Genomic DNA, 24,118 nt, shown 5'->3' on the forward strand with positions numbered 1-24,118 from the left:
GTCGCCCTCGGGTACCCATCCGTTGCCTCCATCACCCACTCGCAATTTTTACAAACTTCCCAGTAGGTCACCCATCCTTCCCACTGCTCCCACTCATTGCTCTTTAACTTTGAAGTTCTCCCGCGCGTATCTCCACCTGAACCAGCTCAGCTTCTTGTTATATATATATGTATTTTTATATTTAAATGTAACTAAAAATGACAAATACTTCCTCCCACATTTTAATATAATTATTTTTTATAATTAATAGTTATTTTAAATAATTATTAATGAATAAATAAATAACAATATTTTAAATATTTATATTTATGTTATATTTAAATAATATTATATATAATTAAAAAAATAATAATTATTTTTTCTTTAATAATTATTTTTCTAAATAATTTTTTGATAAAAAATTTATTTAATTTAATAATTTTTTACGATTTTTTTTATTTTTTGGTAATTAGTGACGGATTTAAATCCGTCGCTAAAATCCGTCGGTAATTAGCGACGGATTTAAATCCGTCGCTAAAATCCGTCGCTAAAAACAGATTTTGCGACGGATTTGAAATCCGTCGCTAAATACATCAAAATAATTGGCGGGAGTGTTCCCGCCAACTTTAGCGACGGATGTTCCGTCGCTAAAGTTGGCGGGAACATTCCCGCCAATTTAAATGACAATTTAGCGACGGATTTCAAATCCGTCGCAAAATCCGTCGGTAAAAAAAAATTAGCGACGGATTTTGAATCCGTCGCTAAAATCCGTCGGTAAAACACAGTTTTTTAGTAGTGATAAAATCAACAATATTGTATCATTATAATGATTCAGCAATCAATCATCATAGAATAAAAAAACACAGAAATATAATAAAACAGAAGAAAAATGCAGAAATAACAAAATTTTATTCCATAAAATCACAAAAGTATATTCTACATGGCATGAAATGAGTATTAGATTCTTTAAAGATACTCATTATACATGTTTGATGGGTGAAAACACAGTAAAAAAATATACAAATTACAAATCTGAAAATGAAAAAAAAAAGAACAAAAAATTTCAGATCTAAAATTAAAAAGATAAAAGAAAGATGGCAACGAGACGAAGGCGAAACGGCGGAGGCAGAACAATGCGCAGATCTGATAATTGTGTGAAAGGTGAGTTGAGAGAGAAAGGAGAGAGCAATCTGAGGAGAGAGAAAATAATTGTAATTATGATGGTTTGTATTAGTAGGGTTCTATTTATATAAATTGTATAAAAATAATAAATTCTTCCTTATATGGTAGTTTTGAAATGTCAAACATGAGTCAGTATAAAAATAAATCAAACTTGAATGTTGGTTATTTGAGTAAAAAGCCCTTTATTATTTGAGATTTTTATATAAAGACCTAAAAAACATCTAAATATTCTTAAAAATATTTATTGACTAAAATAAATTTATTTATACAGTTTGACCAATTCCAATTGAAAAAATAATCTTTTATTTAACAAAATTACAGTTTTTACATATGCGGTGGTGGAGTCGTTGCATTTTCTTCGTCGTTCCTCAATTGATCGTCTCAACTCGTCATTTGTGAATAACTCAATTCGACATTTCTTCATTCTTTTTGACTGGTTCATATAATTTATCGATCAAGAAACGGTAAATCGTATAATTCGCTCGAAATAACAACAAATATTAATCAACTCCAGGTTAAAAAAATATAGTTAATAACTCAACGATAATACCTAAGGTTTTAGATCGGGTTATAATTGCGCTAGAAGACTTGACTTTGGATTTTACACAAATCGAGACAAACTGTTATAAGCAAATTAGCAATGGATGAATTGGAAGAATAAAGGGAAAATCTCTTGCTTTTCCAATACTTATGAAGAAATGTAATTCATATAGTTTATTGTTTATATTTATTTGGTTGTGTTTCATCAATTCTGGTTTTCAGCAATTATATTAGATGTGGATGGTCTGAATTCTGATTTTTATGTTCAAATGGATGGTTTGAATTCTAATTTATGCAAGACGATTTTAGATGGGTATAAGTTGCTCGATGAAATGTCATAAAGAGCTGTTGTTTTTGTGGAATGTCAATCCTTTTCAAATCTACTACTAAGCATGCTACAATGAAAATAAGTCGAAATTATTTTCAAGAAACTCAATGAATATACAAATTAAAAGAAAAAGGGAGAATAATCACTTCTGATCTGGGTGTGATGAAAATAAGACGTCGGGTCCAAACAGATTCAATTTCTACTTTTATGAGAGAGCTTGGAGCATTATTAAGCAAGATTTTTTTATTTGCAAGTTTTCACCATACAAGGATTTTTTTCTCCTGGTTTAAACACAGGTTTTCTGATTCTCAATCTGATTAACGAGGTCTTCAAGCTTCTCTTCAAAATTTTAGCTAATAAGTTATTTTTGAAAATCAATTTGATTTTATTAGAGGAAGAAATTCTCATGATTGTCACATGATTCCTGCAAAACTGGTTCACTTAACCAACAGAGTGTCGTCCCCACCCTATGGGGATCCCCATGCCCGTCCTCATAGGGACTCGATCTAAACAGAGGGGTTTGACAGGGTGAATCCCTCTTTTTGATGTTATTTGTCTTGGTCGTTGAAGGATTCGAGGCGATTTTTTTCAGATGCTGTCAACTTGAGTTTGATTGATGGGATTCATGTTTATAGTTATGCTGAACCAATTTCTATCCTGCAATATGCAAATGACACTTTGTTGTTTGTTTCAAATGATATTGCTATGGTTCAAAATTTATTGCGTATTCTATGTTTCTTTGAATTAATCTCGGGCTTACAAACCAATTTTAATAAGTCGGCAATTATAAGGTTGAATGTTGATGATGTCTCTTTGGCTGCAACTTCTAATATTCTTAGCTGCAAACTTTATTCTCTGCCTATCATGTATTTGAGATTACCTTTATCTTCCAAATCAGTTAGTCTTAGTCTCTGGGAACTGATTGTAAGTAATGTTTCTACTCAGCTTGCGGCTTGGAAAGACAATTTGCTTTCTCCGGGAAGCAGACTCATCTTGATCAAATCAGTTCTTAGTAGCCTTCCGCTTTATTATCTTTGCTCCTTTTTGTTTCCACACTCAGTGATCACTACTCTAGAGCATTTTAAGAGAAGATTTTTATGGAGTGGTTCGGGTGATCATATGGGCTTTAGCAAGGTCGCTTGGGCCGATGTTTGTGTTCCGATAGACAATGGTGGTTTAAATATTTTGCCACTTCGTTTCAGAAATCAATAACTCATTCTAATGTGGATTTGGAAGTTAAATACACGTAACAAACTCAACCTTTGGTTCTTGGTAGTCTCTAGTAACTCGGATATTTTAGATTGGCGCGACTTAAATTCGATTAACAAAGATAAGATTTTTCGAATTTGGCGTGAAATTTATTCAGCTTGTGTCAATAGTTTAGAAATTTGGGATAATTTTAAAGGGAATATGTCAGTTGGTTTGGGCAATGGTGCAAATATTATATTCTGGAAAAACATATGGGTCGGCCAACAACCATTGTCTTTAAGCTTTTCGAGGTTTTTTCACCTTACTACCAACAACAATGTCACTGTTTTGTAAGTCGATGACCGGAGTTGCTACTGTTTTGGGTGGAATCGTCGCTTTGTATTGGTGACCAGCAGCTGCTCGACAGCCTTCTTGACCAGCTCAAAACTCACATGCCAAATACTTTTACATAATGACGTGATGTGATGGAATAACAAAGAGAGCTACACTCCGGCGGAATTTAGAGAGATGATGTAGACAATTTTGTTAGATTTTTGCAGGTGTTGGAAACAAACATTCTTTGAAAACTTGGAGTTCATGGTACTCGGCAAGCTACAATTTCAGTTTATACGTCCTTTTGAAAATTCAAGCTTCCAACTAGCATAATCTTCCTTTTTTGGTTGTTGGCAAGAGATAGAATCTCTTCTAATATGGTTCTAACTAGTAGAGGTATCCTTTCTCATGAAAATTCTGGTTGCTTATTATGTTCTCATAAGGAAGACAATTTTCATATTGTTATCCACTGCCACTTTGCTTGGCTTGTTGGAGCAAATTATTTCGTATATGTAACATCCTTTCGGTATTGCCTTCTTCTTTGTTAGAGTTTTTTCATTTTTGAGATTCCATTTCTCAATGAGGATATCAAGATTTATGGCGGACAATTTAAACTTTTGTGTTTGGAATTTGTGGAAAGTTAGAAACAAAAGAATTATCAACGATGATGAATACAATGAAATTGATACAGTGGTCTTTTCTTTGGTTGCAAAGTGGTGGGATTTTTCAAAGACAACATTATCGTAATTTACTTTTTTTTGTAAAGTTGATTAAACATTCTTTAAAAAAAGACTTTGGTTTTATGATTGAGCTAATAAACACATTATTTATTTAAAAGAATTATACTTAAATATACTTTAGTTTAATTTTAATTATTACGTATAATATATATAATCTATATTAAATGAACCAAATTGAATCGAATAAAATTTAAATAAACATCAATGTAGTCGATTATTTATTTAATTTTTTAAAATATTATTTAATTTTAAATTCTATTTAAACAAACATAATGATAACTGTTATTCTTGGTCAATCAATCTCTTTAATTTAACTGCCTTTTGCTGTTAAAAATAATGTACTAGCATTTAAAAACATTTTGTTTCCAAAAGAACATGAAATTAGAAGCAGGTTAAAATGAAAGTGATGATCATCGTGATCCAACGGCAATCATTCATCATCATCATGTGCATCAACAGCAGACACAGACCACGCTAAAAAGCAAAATCTAATGACCCACCATCACTGTCTTTTCCAGTACATGTCTAATTTGAAAACTTCCTTTTTTATCTTCTTCTTTAACATTCTCTTTTATTTCCATTTCCCTCCTTGTATCTCTTAATTACCTAATTGAGTTTTAAGTAGCACGGAAAGGGAAACGGAAAACAGAAATGATATGAAACGGACACGGAAAAACAAAAGTTTTTCAAAATAAAGGACACGAAACGTGGGAGAAACGTGCAAATAACAAATATATAGGGATATATTTATAAAAATATTTATGATAATAAATAAAATAATTCATTTTAATATACTAAATATTTAAAATTTTATAAATATATAAAAAAATATAATATAATTCAACACAAATAAGATATTTGATGTATGTGGACAATGCGAATGTAAAATTTATAGGTAACTAGTTAAATTTTTTTATTTGTGGGTAATAATTTAATTTTTTTTACAAATTTTTAATTTTTATTATTTACGGAAATGGCCCGAAACGTTTCGTACGGGTGTCCAAGAGTTTCCGGTTTCCGAAACGTTTCCGAAACGGGAAACGCAAATTTATCGAAGTTTCCGTGCTTCTTAATTTAACCATTTAATTAAGTGCAAATTCTTTTTTTAATCCACTCACTACTCTAAAAAATTAATAAAATTTTAAATATATAGATTAGATTTCTTAATTTAACTTTAATATATTACCTTTTTTGGCCATTTTATAATTTTAACATTTTAATTTTATAGACCATCTTTTATAATTGACAAATAAATTAAAAAATAAAAATTCTTTTATATCTAATAATTTATGTATTTATATATTCAAATACATTAATTATTTTTATTTTAATACAGACTACATTATAAAATAATTAGTCATTAATATATCTAAAAAGAAATATTAATCAATTTAATTAAAATTTCGTACTTGTTCAAATGTCTATTATTTTAAACAGAGGAAATGTAATTATAAAATAATTTAACATTGTACTTTATCATTTAAATACAAAATATTTAAGAATGATTCTTTTGCTATTTTTATATGCACATTTGATATAACAAAAGTACTTTTTATATTTTTTTTTGAATAAAAATACTTTTTATATTTAAAGCACAAACACTATCTAATGTTATCTTTTTCCCTTAATATCTAATGTTATTTATTAAACCAGTAGCTGAGAAAATTTACTTAATTAGATTAATCTAAATGTAGTTAACTTTAATAAAGAAAAAAAATATCATAGTATATCTGTCGGTTACTGAAACCCAACACACTCAGTTCACTCCACTACCACCACTGTCTCTCATGGCCAAATTTCACTCCAATTTCTTTCTCTTCTTTCTTCTCATCTCGACCATTTCCAAAACTACCCTCTCCGATGATGATAATCAGACGGTTAAGACCTTCATTTTTCTCGTCAACTCCGAATCCAAACCGTCCATTTTTCCAACACACTACCACTGGTACTCATCGGAATTCGCTGACCCCCTCCAAATCCTCCACACATACGACACCGTTTTCCACGGCTTCTCCGCTTCAGTAACTCCAAGCCACGCCTCTGTCCTCCGCCAGAACCCCTCCATTCTCACTGTCCTCGAGGACCGCCGGCGCCAACTCCACACCACTCGCTCTCCGCAGTTCCTTGGGCTAAGGAACCAACGCGGGTTATGGTCCGAATCCGACTACGGATCCGACGTCATTATCGGGTTATTCGACACTGGTGTCTGGCCCGAACGTAGAAGCTTCTCGGATGTTAATCTCGGGCCGGTTCCAACCCGGTGGAAGGGTGTTTGTGAGACCGGAGTTAAATTTAGTGGTAAGAACTGCAACAAGAAGTTAATTGGAGCACGGTACTTTATAAAAGGTCATGAAGCCGCCGCTAGATCAGCGGGTCCGATCGGCGGTGGTATTAACGAGACGGTTGAGTTTAAATCTCCGAGAGACGCCGACGGTCACGGTACCCACACTGCTTCTACGGCGGCCGGAAGGCATGCATTCCGTGCGAGTATGGCTGGTTATGCGGCGGGTATTGCCAAAGGTGTGGCTCCGAAGGCGAGACTAGCGGTTTATAAAGTGTGTTGGAAGAATTCGGGTTGTTTTGATTCGGATATTTTAGCGGCTTTTGATGCGGCGGTTAGTGACGGAGTTGATGTTATTTCTATCTCAATCGGCGGCGGCGATGGAATTTCGTCGCCTTATTATCTTGATCCTATTGCTATTGGCTCTTACGGTGCTGCTTCTAGAGGTATTTTTGTTTCTTCTTCGGCTGGTAATGATGGGCCTAATTTAATGTCTGTGACGAACCTCGCGCCTTGGATTGTTACGGTGGGAGCAGGTACAATTGATCGGAACTTCCCTGCTGATGTTGTAATTGGTAGCGGGAGGAGATTATCCGGTGTTTCGCTTTACTCTGGTTTTCCGTTGAATGGCAAAATGTATCCGCTGGTTTATCCTGGAAAATCAGGGATGCTTTCGGCTTCTTTATGTATGGAAAACTCGCTTGATCCTGCGATGGTTAAGGGTAAAATTGTCATTTGTGATCGTGGTAGTAGCGCTAGAGTTGCTAAAGGCGTCGTAGTTAAGAAAGCCGGTGGTGTCGGTATGATTCTTGCTAATGGTATTTCTAACGGTGAAGGTCTCGTGGGCGACGCTCATTTGATTCCGGCTTGTGCTGTTGGTTCGGATGAAGGTGACGCTGTTAAAGCTTATGTTTCCAACACTGCTAATCCTACTGCAACTATTGATTTTAAAGGAACTGTTATTGGTATTAAACCGGCTCCTGTTGTCGCTTCGTTTTCGGGTAGAGGACCGAACGGATTGAATCCGGAGATTCTTAAGCCGGATTTGATTGCTCCTGGTGTTAACATTCTTGCTGCCTGGACTGATGCTGTTGGTCCAACGGGTCTTGATTCGGATTCAAGAAGAACTGAGTTCAACATTTTGTCCGGAACTTCAATGGCGTGTCCTCATGTAAGTGGGGCAGCAGCCTTGCTTAAATCAGCTCACCCGGATTGGAGCGCTGCTGCTATTAGATCAGCGATGATGACAACGGCTAATACAGTTAATAATCTTAACCGTTCGATGACGGATGAGGCTACGGGAAAAGCATCGACACCTTATGATTTCGGCGCAGGACATCTCAATCTTGATCGCGCAATGGATCCGGGTCTTGTCTATGATATATCCAACATTGATTACATCAACTTCATGTGCGGAATTGGATACAGCGCGAATTCAATTCAGGTGATAACTAGAACGCCCGTCCATTGTCCCGCGAAGAGGTCATTGCCTGGTAACCTGAACTATCCATCAATCTCTGCGTTATTCCCAACATCAGCAAAGGGAGTAACGAGCAGAGCATTCATTAGAACCGCGACGAATGTCGGTCCTGTGAATACAATTTACCGGGCTAGAATTGAAGCTCCGAAAGGGGTGACAGTGACGATAAAACCACCGAAACTGGTGTTCAATGAAGCAGTGAAGAAGAGAAGCTTTATCGTAACAGTTACAGCAGATACCCGGAGTCTAATGCTGGATGATTCGGGCGCTGTATTCGGGTCAATATCATGGTCAGATGGTAAGCATGTGGTGAGGAGTCCCATTATCGTGACTCAAATAGATCCGTTGTAAAATCTCGAAGTTTGAAACGTCGATCAATGTGTCGTTTTGATCGATGAACAGAGTGGGGGTAGTAGGTGGTTGAAGAATAGATATAATATAGTGGTTGTAGTATAACAAGTGTAGCACTGTGCTAGACATAGTTTGGTTTTTTCGTCTTTTTTATTGGGATGCGGTATTATGCTGGGTTGGACCATGAAGAACAAGTGGTTTTTCTTGGCTGGTTTTGTTTGTTTATTTGTTTGCTATTATGGTATCCAATGTTGTATGTATAAAAACTCTCTTAAGTTTATATACCCACAATAGAATTTTCAGATAATTATGTCTATTTTTACTACTAAATATTGTGTTACTCACATTTGTCTTTTAAAATTTGTATGCTCTATCCATTTAGATAACACAGTAACTTGTGTTTTAGTATTGCCCAATGTGAGATTCAAAATAATCATAAGTTTCGTTGTTTCTATTTACACAGATTAGTTTTATTAATTGTAGTTTAATTTTTGGTGCAGCTAAATTTGGTCAGTTGATTTTAACTCATGTGACCTTTATTGAATGATTAATTTTCTTTATGCTCTTTTATTATTCATAATGAATCTGATATGCTTATAAGTGCAGGGGGTAAAAGGTGATGGATAAATAATGAGTGGAATATTGGAAGCTGTGATTAAAAAATCAAATCGAACTGGCTGATGAACTGGAAACTGGCCAATTGTTCGGTCCAGTTTACCTTAAAAAATGGAAATTTTATTGAATCGGAAACCGATCAGCTATCCGGTTCGATTTACCTAAAAACTGAAAATTTAATTGAATTGGTTGACTCGGGTTAAACTGCAAGTTCAACCGGTGATTAACTAAAAATTAAAAAGGATGATTAAACCGATTATATGCCCTAATTCATGTCTAAATTTTGTTTAGATGTAATTTACTCTATCCGTTGAACCCGCAGCTGCACTGTATCTGTATGCATAATTACAATTTACGGCGATGCTTGCTAAATGCTAATAAGTGTACGATAAATTACAATAGAGCGCGGCGGGGATGGTGGCTTTTATTAAAGTTAGTCGGCAGTACTTCACCATTTACATATGGTTTCAGATTTGGATTTTACACACAACTTCTGTTGACTTGTACTCGGTACTTCACATTTAATGCTTAAATTTAACATAAAACTATTCTATTAAATTTAAATTCAGAGTATACACTTATATTGCTTATTTGCACTTGCTCAAATTTAGATTAATCCATGTTTAAAAGAATAATCCCATTCAAAAAAAAGAAGAATAATCAAATATCAAATAATTTTATATTCAGTACTCTAGCTTATAAACACAATATATTACCAAAATAAGCAATTGTAACCAATTTCTCAGATCTAGTTAATCTTATGAAGGTTGCAAATAAACTGATATTTTCTAACCTATTATCTGTCTCATATCTTAGGTCCCATGTTTAATTAAAGAGGCATGCCAAAGAGGACCCATGCACTTTGTTTCATTAGATGAATCAACAAAGCATAAGATGATTCGTGCCCACAGTTTAGCTTTGTAAAGGACATAATAGAGTGGTAAAGAAAAATGCTACTCAATTACGTGACCCATTTGAATAAAACTTAATTAAAATAATTCAATTGAAATTAATTCAAATTTGAAATTATTATACTTATATTCCATTATTTCCCTAAATCCTAAACCTTAAAATCAAAATTATGGCGATCATGGCAAATATAACAGTTATTGCAGTGTATTACAGTTATATCGAAACTAACTAATCATGCATCCTATTGGTTTCAAATTAAACAATCATGCATATAAAGACAATAAACATGTGATATAACTAAAATTGAATTCTCAAAAATATTGTTCTGAATTTTTAACTCGTTTGCTAGCGATCCTGGTGGAGAATCCAACTTTAGATTGATAGAGAACAAATCAAAGCGTATTTACTTTGTTTGATTAATTAGAATTAACTCTGTATAGATTTTAAAATATATGTTCTTTTTTGTTTGATAAATTCGTCCTTGTCGTTAATTAGTGAGATAAGGTTAGTTTATATATGATTAGGATTAAGTCTAGGGTTAGTTAGTGTTCAAGTTAAGTTAGGAGTGTTCGATAGAATGATTATATTGGTTTGAAAGTCTAATATAGATAATTAATCAATTAAAATTGTATTAAATGATAAGTGTCATAAAACGACAAGTACAATGCTATTTTGGTGCTTGAAAGTATAAAAATGACTTCTATGGCCATAAGAGTTCGCGTATGATCAATTACTCCGTCAAATTCATAAATTGGCCCATAAACTTCTAAAAAATTGCAATTAGTCCAATTTTTTAGACTTTTATTGTGGCTTTTGGACTTTTATGGGTTATTTGCGGCTAATTATATTTTAATCTCTCAGGTTCGTCACTGTGTATTGATCTTCCTCGCTTGATTTCAAACATGCGGATCGCTAACTCGTCATCCAAACGAGTTTCTCTGGAAATCATCGTTGTATGCTTCGGTCTCTTATCACTTTTTACCTATCCAAAAGATGGGTGTCTACACATGGATATTACTCATGTTGACATTAACTATACATGTGGTATGGATTCTCTGGTGTTAATATTGCGGTTGTATCGAGTGTTCATGCTACTTTAATGGTAAGGATGTTGTGTTTTCTCGCGTTAATCCTGTTAATTTAGGTTTGAATGTTGTATCCAATGTTCAAACAGTTTCTTCATCTTATGCTCAACCTTCGATACAAGATACTCTTTACCATACGTCGTTTTGAAAGAGAATTTTAAGTGTCTCGGATGTTACGCAATCTGACCCCCCCCCCATTCCGCGTTTGTATGTTCATGTTAATGACGGGTCATGTGATTTATTTCTTAGTTATATTGTTAATGGTAGTGAAAAAAGGCAAAACTAAAGATGACATTACTCATCAGAGGAGGTCCGCTAGATAAAAACAGATGCAAAAAAGAATAACTATGTTTATAAAGTGATTAATGGAAGATTCAATCTTGTTTTCCCATTTTATATTTTCTTTTTTAGTATTTCTCAGTAAAAATTCAGAAAAACAAAAAGATGCAAATAAACGTACTCAAAAGCTATGGCTCGTATAAAAAGCATAAGAATTCAACCAATACATGTACAAGAATTCAATATTGAAAATAAAATTTGATATAGGAAATTAAAAATGAGTCTCGCCAAACTAAAAAGAGATTAAAAAACATATTCCAATAATTGAAATGAAATGAAAGATGTACATGTGGTGGACATAAATTGCAAATATATGTTGACATAAAGTAATATACTCCCTCCGTCCCACTTTAATTGACAAAATATAGAGTTTTTGGTGTCCCATTTTAATTGACAAAACTAACATAACTATAATTTTTTCCTTTAACTTTCCATCTTTACCCTCATTTAAATTTAAACTTTTTATGGGAAAATGGTGAATATTTAATGAGAATTCGACTAATATACTAATAGCATTAATTAGCTCCATTATCAATAGAGGGGTATAGAAGTAACTATCTATGTCATTTATTAGTTTGTATTGGTTATTGTAATTTAGTTATTTTGTCAATTAGAGTGGGACGGAGGGAGTATAAAGAAAAGGGTCATGCAATGACTTCAAAGCAGTGAAAATGGGTCAAGGTGGAGTTTTTCTTTCAACAAGATCTTACCTAATTAAAGCATGTTAGATTCCTGACTTTTAATGGGATGGGATATATTAAAGATAGTCGTTAATGAAGTATATTTAGAACCATTTGATCCATGTGGTTTAGTTATATACATATCAACTACATCAATCATAAAAATTACTGAAAATTAGGATAGAGCTGCCTTAATTAATCAATTCTTCTTGTATTCTTTTTCCAACATACTGCAGCTGATTAGGCCTTTTCCATTAGTATGTTAGGAACTATAAGAGGAACTAGATCGATACCCGCGCGTTGCGCGGATGACAATGAATAATTTTTTTAAGTTTAATTTTTAATATAAGATATACAGTTAAATTAAATTTATAATTTTACTATTATTAATTTTATAAATTTTTCCAAATTTTTTATTTACATTTTAAATTACATAACTTTTTGATATAATATAGTTATATTTTAGTAATTAAACTTAAAAAAATTAAATTTAATAACTCTATATGATATTTAAATTGTAACTCGTCAACTTATATAGCCAAAAACTTTTAAACTTATAGTATTTAAAACTTAATTAATTAAATTATAAATTAAATTTTAAAAATACATTTTATTACATAATCTTTTAAAATTATTAATATACCATCAAAACTCTTAAAATTATATAACCAATAAACATAATTAAAACACTTCAAATTTCATAACTATCAAATTTATAAAACTCTTTAAGTTCAAATTTTTATTAATTAAATTAAATTTGAAAAAAATAAAATTTTTAGAATCTAACAATAAAAAAATACTTTAAATTTTATTTTAATAAGTTATATAATGTTATTTTAAATTTTAAATATACATAATGTTCAGTAAAGTGTGTTCTTAAACAATTTATTAATTAAATAATTATTAAATAAAATTTATTGATTGGTTTTAAGAAAAATCATTTATTTAACTTATTATCAATTAAATTATTCAACTTATTAGTACTAATTAAATCTATATTAATATAATATCATAATTTATTGATTAAATTTTATAACACTCCTCCTATAAAATAACCAATAAACATTACATTAAATTACTTATAAACATTAATTATTTATGGAGTCAGCCTTCTGAACCGGTGAGTGAACCTGCAAAACAGGGTAGAAGCTAACCGGACGGTGGTTGTCCGATTAACTCTCCGATGCTAAAGTCAGTTTAGAGCTTTGAGCAGCGTTTCGAGTATATGAATGTAATTGTGATTCTAGGCATACCTCGTGCTCCTTTTATAGTAGTCGAATATACCTAGTAGAGTTGTATTAGGCAGGTGAATCCTACTTTGTAGGGATTCGGCCGTATCTTAAGGATTCTCCTGATTTGTCGAGATCTACCTTAATCTGATAAGAGTCCTATTTAGGAACGTCTTCCTAAATAGTCTTATCTTCCTAAAGTAGAGCTTATCCTTCCATATGTAGTGTTTGTGTCCAAATAGGACAAGATTTCCATATTCAGTCGTTTACCCGAATCCCGGACCTGACGCGCTCTTGGCGGATCATGTGGGATTCGGTCTTTATTAGTATATTACCGAATCTTAGAGATTCGGTATCTCCTTCATATCTTTCCGTCTTCAGGGGGAGTCCGGTGTCGCCTGAGAGTGGATCTCCTGCAACTCGGCTCCATTATACTTACAGTAGGATTCGGTATCCATCATTAGCCCCCCCGCAAGTGAGCTGAAGTAGTTTGGCATTTATGCCTTAGTGGATTTTAGCTCTTTTGGAGCTGAGTTCTTTTGTACGGGCGAGTCGTTTTGTATTCCGGGCGAGTCGTTTCATATGTTTGTGGGTGACGTTTCTTCTTTAGTAAGATTCTGTACTGCCACGTGTTGTCCATCAGTAGAGGGTTATGACTGGATGAATGACAAGTGTCTTCGTGCGCCATTAGTATTATGGGATCTCGTCTTTTCAGTTTCTTTGGTTCAGGCTATATAATAGTTCATTTTCTTTCATTTTCTTTCTTTTCCAACCTTTGCTTTCTCTGCAACTGCTAACCTTCAATTTCTTCAAGCTTTTTGTGGGTTTCCTTCTTCTGCTGTCAAGATTCCTCGTTTTCAAGTTGCTCCTTACCTTTCTTTTGATCCTGCGTATTTGCTTGCGAGGTATTTTACCTTTTCTTTAATTTAATTTCCTGGTAGTTCTTCATTTTTGATTTTATTCCTTCTGTTCTTGTTCTTCGCATTGTTCTTCGTCTTGTTCTCCTTCTTTTCCCTTCTTTTGATCTTTTAGAGTTTTAATTTTTTCATCATTCCGTGTTTCCCCCCCATTTTAAAAATTTTAAAATGTCAGAAGTAACTGAGGGGGCGAAGGGTGCTCGTGACGAGCTAGAATATACCCGGAGCTCCTTGTCAAGAGAGCAGATACTCGGTTATGCCGAGGATTTTAGCTTCCCCGGGTCGTATGTTATTCTGAGGCCGGCGAAATCGTATCGGGCGAATCATAGCACGGATTCGCCTTCTAAGATAGTAATTTTTCACGAGCAACTTTTAGCGGGTCTTAGGTTTCCCTTAGAGTCTTTAATCGTAGAGGTCTGTCATAATTTAGGTGTTCCTTTGGGCCAACTGCATCCGAACGCGATTCGCCTTCTTTGTTCTTTTATGGAATCGTGCAGGGTTCGGATGCAGGAGCCTTCGCTTGCTCTTTTTAATTATTTTTATGTTTTCTCCCGCCGAAAGGGTGAGGAATTTATTTTTGCTGGTGGTCGACCGAATCGGTCTCTTTTTAGTCTTCCTTCTTCTTTGAAGGGCTGGACCCCTAAGTTTTTCTTGGTTCAACACTCATCTTTTTCCTCTTTTTCGCGGAGTTTTACTTCTAGTAAGGTTTCGCTTACTAACGTACCTGATTTGGATGATGGGGAGAAGGACTTTGCCCTGTCTTTGCTGTCGGATTGTCGTTTTGACAAACCCAAGTACAGCGTTCTTTTAGAACAATATTTAAGTCGCCGTGAAATACTTTTGGCGGATCTTCCTTTAGAAGGTATTTTTCTAATCTTTTGTTGTTATGTTTTGTTTTGTAGGATGTCGACTTCTCTTGAACATTTGCTTGATAATTTTCATGTCGATATGACTGTAGATATGGGCGAGGTGACTAGCGGCGTTCCTAATCCCTCTACAACTGCTGTGCCGAATCCGACGCCTGATTCGGTGAATCCGGATCTTGATCCTGCTTCTGGAGATCAAGTTCCTGCTGCGACTTCCGAGTCGCCTCTGCTTCCTTCGAAGGAGTCAGGTCCTTCTCTGAAGGGGTTGCCTACCGCCGGCCAGAAGCGTCCTGCTGAGGACCAGGCTGGGGCTTCTACCAAGCGTCCCAAGAAGAAGAAATCTTCTGGGGTGTCTTTCGAGGAGGCACCTCGGTTTGCTGCTTGGGCGGACGCGCAAAATCCGCCTCGTCTCTCAAACGTCGCCATTCTTCATGCTTGCATGGAGAATATTATGATAAAAGAGGACATTGAGTCCATTGATCGCGAACATGGCGATAATTTGGCTGAGTTCGCCTGTCTCGGTGGTTTTTCGGTATGCTTCTTTCTTTTTTATATTATGATTTGTTTCTCTTTTTTTTCTTTTGTTTTTCTTATTTGTTGTTTTCTTTCGCAGGTGGTCCAGTCCATCGCTGTTTTGGAGCGCCGCCGAAGGGATGCGGTGGATCAATTGAAGAAACTCCAGAGAGATTCCGAATCCTGGCTCTCCGAGAAACAGAAGATGGAGGATGAGGCTGGCGAGGCGACTGGTCTGATCCAGCAGCTGAAGTCTTCCGTATCTGCCAAGACTCGGGAGATTTCCGCTTTAGAGGCTCGGGTTCGAACTTTGTCCGAGGAAGTCGAGTCTCTACATTCTTCTTCAGGTGCTCTCACTAAGGAGAGGGATGATCTGAAGAAAGAAGAGGAGCGTCTCCGCCGGCGATTGGGTGACTCTGGGAGCTTTTATTCCCAAGTCATGACTCAGTACCGGTTGGCGATCGGGGCAAAGCTGCGGGAGCAGAATCCAGGCGTCGATCTTTCTGGAGTCAATCAGTTGGATCCTGCTTCTTTGGCGAAGGAGGTGAAGGCGAAGCTTGATAAGCAGAAGCAAGATGCTCTGAAGAAGGCTTAGTTTTTATTTTCTCCTTGTATTTTTTTGCGTTTTAGTATTTTTTGCTTTCGCCTTTTTTTGTATTGGATCGTGGGCGGATCCTTTGTAATTTTTCTTCTGTTAATATAATGATCTTTTGACCATTGCCTTCTTTATTTGTAGAGTTAATCTAAACTCGTTTGTTATTTTGAGAAGTTAATCTAAACTTCTGCTGGTGTAATTTATTTGTAGGTCCGAATGGATCCTTTTATTTATTTGACTCGGACGAGTCTAAATTATTTTTTAACTAAGATTCAAACGACTCTTGTTAAGTTGTATGTATTAGGTCTCGAGCGAGCCTATAAGATTTGTTTTGCCAAATCGCCTTTTATTTCAAAAATGGAAATAAGTACAAGCCATGAATTTATTGATAATACTTTCTCAGGTGTTCTACATTCCAATATCTGGGTACCATGGACCCAGTTATTGTCTTTAGTCTATATGCGCCTTTGCCAGTAGCTTCTTCTATGATGAAGGGGCCTTCCCAATTAGCTTGCATTTTCTTTACTCCTGCGTTTCCTCTGCCAACTTCCGCGTTTCGTAAGACCAGATCGCCTCTTTGAAATTCTCTAAACTTCATTCTTTTGTTATGGTATTTTGCGACTTGCTTCTTGTATGTAGCGGCTCGGGCTACTGCTTCATCCCTTCTCTCTTCTAGTAGGTCTAGACATAGTCTTGTTCTAGCCTCATTGGTTTCTTCTTCTAGATAGTTTACTCTGATACTGGGTATGCCAATTTCTACTGGAATTACTGCTTCAGTGCCGTAGGCGAGCCTGAAAGGTGTTTCGCCCGTTCCTTTTCTAGGAGTTGTTCTGTATGCCCATAGAACGCTGTATAATTCTTCTACCCAGTTCTCCTTGTACTGAGAAAGTCTCTTTTTTATTCCTTGTGCTATGGTTCGGTTGGTGACTTCTGTCATTCCGTTTGTCTGGGGGTGCGCCACCGAAGTAAATTTCAAATTGATCATTAGTCCTTTGCAAAATGCCTTGAACCGCTTGCAATTGAATTGTTTGCCGTTGTCTGCTATTACAGTGTGGGGTATGCCGAATCGGCATATTACTTCGTTCTTGAAGAATTCCTCTACTTTGGCTGCGGTGATGGTTGCGACAGGTGCTACCTCTACCCATTTTGTGAAGTGCTCTATTGCGACGATTAGGAATTTCGCTTGATGTTTTCCCGTTTCGAACGGTCCAACTATGTCAATCCCCCAAGTGGCGAACGGCCATGGGCTTTCCATTGATCCTTGAGGCACTGCCGGTACACGACTGATGTTGTCGTGTCTTTGGCATTTATCACATTTCTTGACTAATGCTTTTGCGTCTTCTTTGATGGTTGGCCAGTAGTATCCCTGGAGTATTGTTTTTCTTGCTATGGTGACTGCTCCCTCGTGCGCGCCGCATATTCCTTCATGGATTTCCTTTAGGATGGATTCTCCTGTCTGAGGCGAGACACACCTAGACCATGGATGAGTTAATGAGGTTCGGTAAAGAACTCCATTGTGAAAAGAGTAGTTGGCAGATTTTCTGATGGTGCGAATGGCTTCGACTTTGTCTGTTGGTAACTCGCCGCGGTCTAGATATTTGATCAGTGGGGTCATCCAGGAGTCGGCCTCCTCGATTGCCATGACCTCTGTTTTTCTGGTGCTTGGTGATTCGAGAATTTCCTTTAGCTGCATTTTAGTGAATAGATCTCCGAGTTCTGACGCTGATTTGGCGATGGCGTCGGCTTCGGTGTTTTCCTCTCTCGGGATTTGAATGATTTCCCATTGTCCTCCTTGTGCTTCTAGCTGTTGAAGCTGTGTTTTGACTTGACTCAGGTATTCGATCATCCCTGTTTCTTTGGCTTGATATTCTCCCTTGACTTGATTTACCACCAGCTGGGAGTCGCTATAGATCTTTAGGATTTCCGTTCTTATTTCTAATGCGAGGCCGAGGCCTGCGATTAGGGCTTCATACTCAGCTACATTGTTGCTGGCGGCGAATTGGATGTTTACTCCATATTCAATCTTGATTTTGTCGGGTCCTTTGAGGATGGCTCCTGCTCCAGCTCCTTTTTCATTTGATGCTCCGTCTACATGGAGTTCCCATACCAAGGCTGGTTTGGGTTGGCCAGTCTCGGTTGGAGTTATTTCTGCTACGAAGTCCGCCAAAGCTTGTGCCTTCAGAGTTGGGCGAGGTTCGTATCTTATGTCGTGTTCGCTGAGTTGGATGGACCAGTGGACTAATCTTCCGGAGGTTTCTGGTCGTTGGATCGCCTTTCGCAATGGTTGATTTGTCCTTACCACAACATTGTGACTTTGGAAGTAGTATCTCAGCTTTTTAGCTGTGGTCAGTACGGCAAGTGCCATTCTTTCGATCTCGGGGTATCGTGTCTCCGCGCCCTTCAGGACTCGACTAATGTAGTAGATTGGCTTCATCTCGTTATCCTCTTCCCTTACCAGCACTGTCCCGATGGTCTCGTTCGTGGTGCTGATGTATAGGTATAGTGTCTCCCCTTTCAGCGGTCTGCTTAGCAATGGAGGGGTGACGAGGAATTTCTTTATTTCTTCAAAGGCGTTCTCGCAGTCTTCATTCCATTCAAATTTTTGTGTTCCTTTGAGGGCTTTGAAGAAAGGCAAGCATCTTTTTGCTGAGCAAGACATGAATCTACCGAGTGCTGTGATTCGCCCGTTGAGTTTTTGAACTTCATTTATGCTTCTTGGTGCCTTCATGTCCATAATTGCTTTGATCTTCTCGGGGTTCGCCTCTATTCCTCTTTGAGATATCATGAATCCCAGGAATTTCCCGCCTTGTACGCCAAACGTGCATTTGTCGGGGTTCAGCTTCATTCCAAACTTATTCAGTATGTTGAATGTTTCTTCAAGATCTTTTGCATGGGTTTCTTCTTTCTCGCTCTTGATGATTAGGTCGTCTACATACACCTGGACTCGCTTTCCTATCTCGTCTTTGAACATGAAATTCATAAGTCTTTGGTATGTTGCTCCAGCATTTTTCAAGCCGAAAGGCATTGCCGTGTAGCAGTAAGTTCCTCCTTCCGTGATGAATGAAGTTTTTTCCTGGTCTTGTTCCTTCATCTGGATTTGGTGGTAGCCTTGAGCTGCGTCGGCTAGGCTATACATCGCGTGTCCAGCAGTAGAGTCCACGAGTTGGTCGATATCTGGGAGAGGGTAGCTATCTTTAGGACACGCTTTGTTTAGATCGGTGTAATCCACACACATTCTATTTTTTCCGTTGGCTTTCTTTACGATAACTACGTTAGCTACCCATTCGGGGTAGTGGACTTCTCGTATGAATCCTGCTTTCTCCAGTTTTTCTACTTCTTCAGCGATTATTTTCTGTTTTTCTTCCGAGAACTTCCTTTTCTTTTGCTTCACTGGGTTCGCCGCTTCTGCTACCTTTAGATCATGAGTAATGACCTGGGGGTCTATTCCGACTATTTCTGATGCGTTAGCAGCGAAGGTTTTGACGTTGTTTTTCAGCATGGCTGTGATTTCGCTTTCGATCTTTGGATTCATGTTTGCGCCGAGATTTACTCTTTTCTCCTTGTCGAGTTGGAGTTTCTTTGTTTCGCCTTCGGGTGCTGTTTCTTTTTCTTCGATGTCGTGATTAAGGATTTCTTCTATTGCCATTGCTTCGCCTGATTCTCTTATTGCTTGTTCGTAGCACTTTTTCGCCTCGGCTCGGTTCCCTTGTATCGTGATAATTCCTTGTTTCGTCGGTATCTTCATGGTTAGCGCCTTTATGCTCGTCACGGCGGCTGAGTCGTGGAGGAAAGGTCTCCCCAGTATCGCGTTGTACGGCAGGTCGATTTCTACGACGCTAAACCGTGTAGGTAATTCCTCGCTTTTCCTTGTCCTTCCTAGCTTGACGTCGAGAGTAGTTGTTCCATTGGGCTTAATTGGCAAGCCCCCAAATCCTACCACAGGCGTGGCATTTCTCTTTAGTTCCGCTAGGTCTCCTCCTAGGCTTTCGTAGGCCTTTTTTGTTATCAGGTTTATTGCGCTTCCTTCATCGATTAGGATTCTCTCAACGTTCCAGTGTTCGATGATCATGGCCACTACCAGAGCTTCGTTGTGCTCTTCGGCTATTCTCCCGAAGTCCTCTCCGTCAAAAGCCACTGGAGGAGGAGTTGAGAGTTCTGTTGCTTTTCGTTTTCTCCGTGTCGTTTGATCCTTCAGGTTTACTCTTTCAGAAGTCATCTTCTTCAATGAGATTTGTTTTTGAGTTCAGAAAAGCTCCTTCTTTTGAAGTTTAGTTAAGCTTTTCCCACAGACGGCGCCAATTGATGGAGTCAGCCTTCTGAACCGGTGAGTGAACCTGCAAAACAGGGTAGAAGCTAACCGGACGGTGGTTGTCCGATTAACTCTCCGATGCTAAAGTCAGTTTAGAGCTTTGAGCAGCGTTTCGAGTATATGAATGTAATTGTGATTCTAGGCATACCTCGTGCTCCTTTTATAGTAGTCGAATATACCTAGTAGAGTTGTATTAGGCAGGTGAATCCTACTTTGTAGGGATTCGGCCGTATCTTAAGGATTCTCCTGATTTGTCGAGATCTACCTTAATCTGATAAGAGTCCTATTTAGGAACGTCTTCCTAAATAGTCTTATCTTCCTAAAGTAGAGCTTATCCTTCCATATGTAGTGTTTGTGTCCAAATAGGACAAGATTTCCATATTCAGTCGTTTACCCGAATCCCGGACCTGACGCGCTCTTGGCGGATCATGTGGGATTCGGTCTTTATTAGTATATTACCGAATCTTAGAGATTCGGTATCTCCTTCATATCTTTCCGTCTTCAGGGGGAGTCCGGTGTCGCCTGAGAGTGGATCTCCTGCAACTCGGCTCCATTATACTTACAGTAGGATTCGGTATCCATCAATTATATATTAAATTTTTAAATTATAACAATTAGGTTTTTAAAATTTTATAAGTTTTAACTTTTCATATTTTATATTTCATATTTTATAAATATTAATATTAATTAGTAATAAAAATATTTAATAGAATAATAAATCAAATTTAAATAAAAACTTATCACTTGGCAATTAATCATCCCACTTGTCAAAATATGTTTAATACTTAATTTGAAACTCAAACAGAAGATGAACACACGTTGCACGGAAGAAATTGATTAGTTAAATAATCTATTTTTAATGATCAAAACATATTACATTACAAGTGATTAAATATTATAATAGAGACGTCCGTAAATAAAATAATAGTATTCTAGTTTTTCATGTTTATAACGTGACCTAGGAAAAAGTTCATTTGTACCCCATTTTTGATTTTTCATTTTCAACTGTACCCGAAGTACTAAATTGATCTCTTTTCATATACAAAAAAAGGCTAAAATAATCCTTTAAATTTAACTATTACTCTAATAAGACATTAATCATATTAATTGTTTAAAAATACCTTCTTTTTCAAAAAAAAATTAAATTAATAATAAATATTTAATTTATATAATTTTTTTTTAAAAAAAAAAAATTTCGGGCTCCTCCTCGAAGGTGGAGCACGAGCTTCTGCTCCGAAGGAGCAGCTGCTCCTTCCTCCCATGGGGGAAGGAGCACCCCATAGGAGGAAGGAGCAGCTGCTCCTTCCTCCGGCATTAAAACGATAAAAAAAATTAAAAAAAATTAGCGGGTTCGATAAATCGGGGGAGTACGATGGTACGCTGAAAATAATTTTTTAAATAATTTAATTTGTTATTAAAATATTTAAAAATAATAAATTAGAAGATTAATTTGAACATTTTTAAAGTTAAAGGACTTATTTGTATTTTTTAAAATAAGAAAAAATATGATGGAACCCTTTTATTTAGTTGTTATTAACATTTTTATCCTTAAAAATTTTATATAGTCAATTGTACCCTTTTTGGGGTAGAGATGAAAATGAAAAATCAAAAAAGGGTACAATTGAACTTTTTCCTAGATCATGGTATAAACGAAAAAATATTACAAGTTGGGGTCTTTTTAAGTAATTAAGCCTTTTATTTAAGATGCAATATATAATTTATCTATCATTAGCATAATAATGGATTTTTTTTTATAGCAAACAACTAAGATACATAGACATAATTAGATTTACAATAAAGACATTAACATTTAGATGCGAATTTTTATCAACCACTTTAATATAGCATCAAATTTTATTAATTAGAGCAAAACCAAATTACACCAACAACATTCTCATCAATTCCACTACTAATTTGTCCATAAATAAATAGAAGTCCATTAGGCATAATTGGTATACAAATAAGATGAACTGTAGGCAGGTCAGCTAAAACAATAGTGTAATTCAGAAGACCAGTTCAACAATAGACTATAGAGGAAATAATCGTGCCTACACCTTGGCAACAGTTCAAGTGAGAAAGACTTCTAAAATTCTGCTTAAAAGATGTAACTACTGCAAGATTGAGTAAGCGGTACTAAATAAATATTCCTTATAACAACAGCATCCGAGAACCTGTAGAAGAAATTGAAAAATGATAAGCGTGATTCAGTAATTCTTAAAATAAATAAACAATTTAAATCATTAAATTGGATTTCAAATGAGGCATATTTTGTTAGTTGTATAGACTTTTATATATTCTCAACATAACACCATTTCAACTTCCTCCTCTTGAAATTCCAAAGACGAAAATTAGTTGTTGAGACTAACTAAAAAATTATGACTCGTGCCATAAATAACGATAGGAACAAAAGAAGAAAAGTTCAGAAAAAACAAAAAATCATCAATAAAAAAAGCACTCTTCGGGCTTTTCTGTATCTTTCCGGTGTGTTTTCTCAATTTCTCTTGCAACGTACTCATGTTTGTCAAATTTTTTATTGGCTGCATGGCTTCCACAATTGGATCTCTCAGCTCAGTCATATATACACCACCGACCTTGTATTTGTCTGGATAACTGATTATGATTTATAAATTTTTTCTTATTAAATGAAAAACAAAGAGATATATACATATTAGTAGTGGAAAATGGAAAGTTTTCTGGCAACATTAAAACGATGGAAACATAAATTCCTTGGAAAATGGAAGGCCAAGGAAGTTCTAAAACCACAAATATCATTTCATCTTTTAATTGACAAAAATAAATGCATCGTTATAAAAGGAGTCCACATGTATATCTTTTAGAGAAACACTTGTCATAATAGTGGTAAATCTTAATTTGGAGCTTAGACCTTTTGTTGTTATAATGCGAAATATACCTTTTATTGTCATAATGCGAAATTCTGTTCAGTTTCCATCTAATACAATCTTCCCTATTTTCATCCACAACATGATTCTCTTTTATCATACTCCAGGCTGTATCACATTGTTCATCGAAAGGATCAGGAAGCTGCCAGCAGCCTCTCCTCTAAAGATCCCTAACTATAGCTTGTTTTGGAATGTTTGAATCTTCGATGAAGATGCTTGGATATCTATCTTTAACAGCTTTTCCTCTCATCCAAGGGTCAAACCAAAAGAACATATCACCCTTTCCCAAAATGTAATCAAAGCAGTCTTTCACTTCATCTCTAATCTTGATTGAACTTCTCCAACTCCAGCTTGCTACTAGTGATTTAATTATTACCCAGAAGCTAAGCAATTTAAGCTTATTCTTCATGACCCACTTAGCCCACAAAGACTTCTTCACAGCAACTAATTCTCATACATGTTTCATAATAGCTACTCTATTCTAGAGTACCATATTTTTGATCCCCAAACCTCCTTCACACTTCTTCTTACAAACTTCATCTCAAACTACTAAACTACCATTCTTGTACTCTGCTAACCCCTTCCACAAAAAAGTTCCTGCAAATTTTCTCAACATTCCTAATAATAGACAGTGGTAGCATAAACATTGAGCTCCAGTAAACCTGCATGCTAAACAAAACAGCATTCATAAGTTGAAGTCTGCCAGCATATGTTAAGTGTCTCACAGTCCAGTGTGATACCCCTTTAGTGATTTTC

General features: G+C 36.0%; 2 protein-coding genes across 2 annotated transcripts; both read left to right on the forward strand.

Annotated features, from left to right (window-relative positions):
- The first annotated feature begins 1,073 nt into the window (after positions 1-1,073).
- LOC126681467 (uncharacterized) lies at positions 1,074-3,241 on the forward strand. The gene is made up of 4 exons (XM_050377005.1): positions 1,074-1,140; positions 1,924-2,014; positions 2,422-2,516; positions 2,622-3,241. Exons 1-4 carry the CDS (start codon positions 1,074-1,076, stop codon positions 3,239-3,241), a joined length of 873 nt encoding a protein of 290 aa, XP_050232962.1.
- A 2,788-nt stretch (positions 3,242-6,029) lies between these two features.
- LOC126680920 (subtilisin-like protease SBT1.6) lies at positions 6,030-8,709 on the forward strand. The gene has a single exon (XM_050376212.2). The coding sequence runs from the start codon at positions 6,078-6,080 to the stop codon at positions 8,400-8,402; it is 2,325 nt and encodes a 774-aa protein (XP_050232169.1). The 5' UTR covers positions 6,030-6,077; the 3' UTR covers positions 8,403-8,709.
- Positions 8,710-24,118: the final 15,409 nt, after the last annotated feature.

Source organism: Mercurialis annua, linkage group LG5 (genome assembly GCF_937616625.2).
Source record: "Mercurialis annua linkage group LG5, ddMerAnnu1.2, whole genome shotgun sequence".
NCBI classification, from domain to species: domain Eukaryota; kingdom Viridiplantae; phylum Streptophyta; class Magnoliopsida; order Malpighiales; family Euphorbiaceae; genus Mercurialis; species Mercurialis annua.

What these genes read in the sequence shown, in the direction of transcription:
- LOC126681467 (XM_050377005.1), top strand. Translation starts at nt 1,074, where the DNA reads ATGGCAACGAGACGAAGGCGAAACGGCGGAGGCAGAACAATGCGCAGA. An exon ending in ATCTGATAATTGTGTGAAAG is followed by an intron (nt 1,141 to 1,923) that starts GTGAGTTGAGAG and finishes TCTGGTTTTCAG; the next exon opens with CAATTATATTAGATGTGGAT. An exon ending in TGCAAGACGATTTTAGATGG is followed by an intron (nt 2,015 to 2,421) that starts GTATAAGTTGCT and finishes TGATTTTATTAG; the next exon opens with AGGAAGAAATTCTCATGATT.
- LOC126680920 (XM_050376212.2), top strand. Translation starts at nt 6,078, where the DNA reads ATGGCCAAATTTCACTCCAATTTCTTTCTCTTCTTTCTTCTCATCTCG.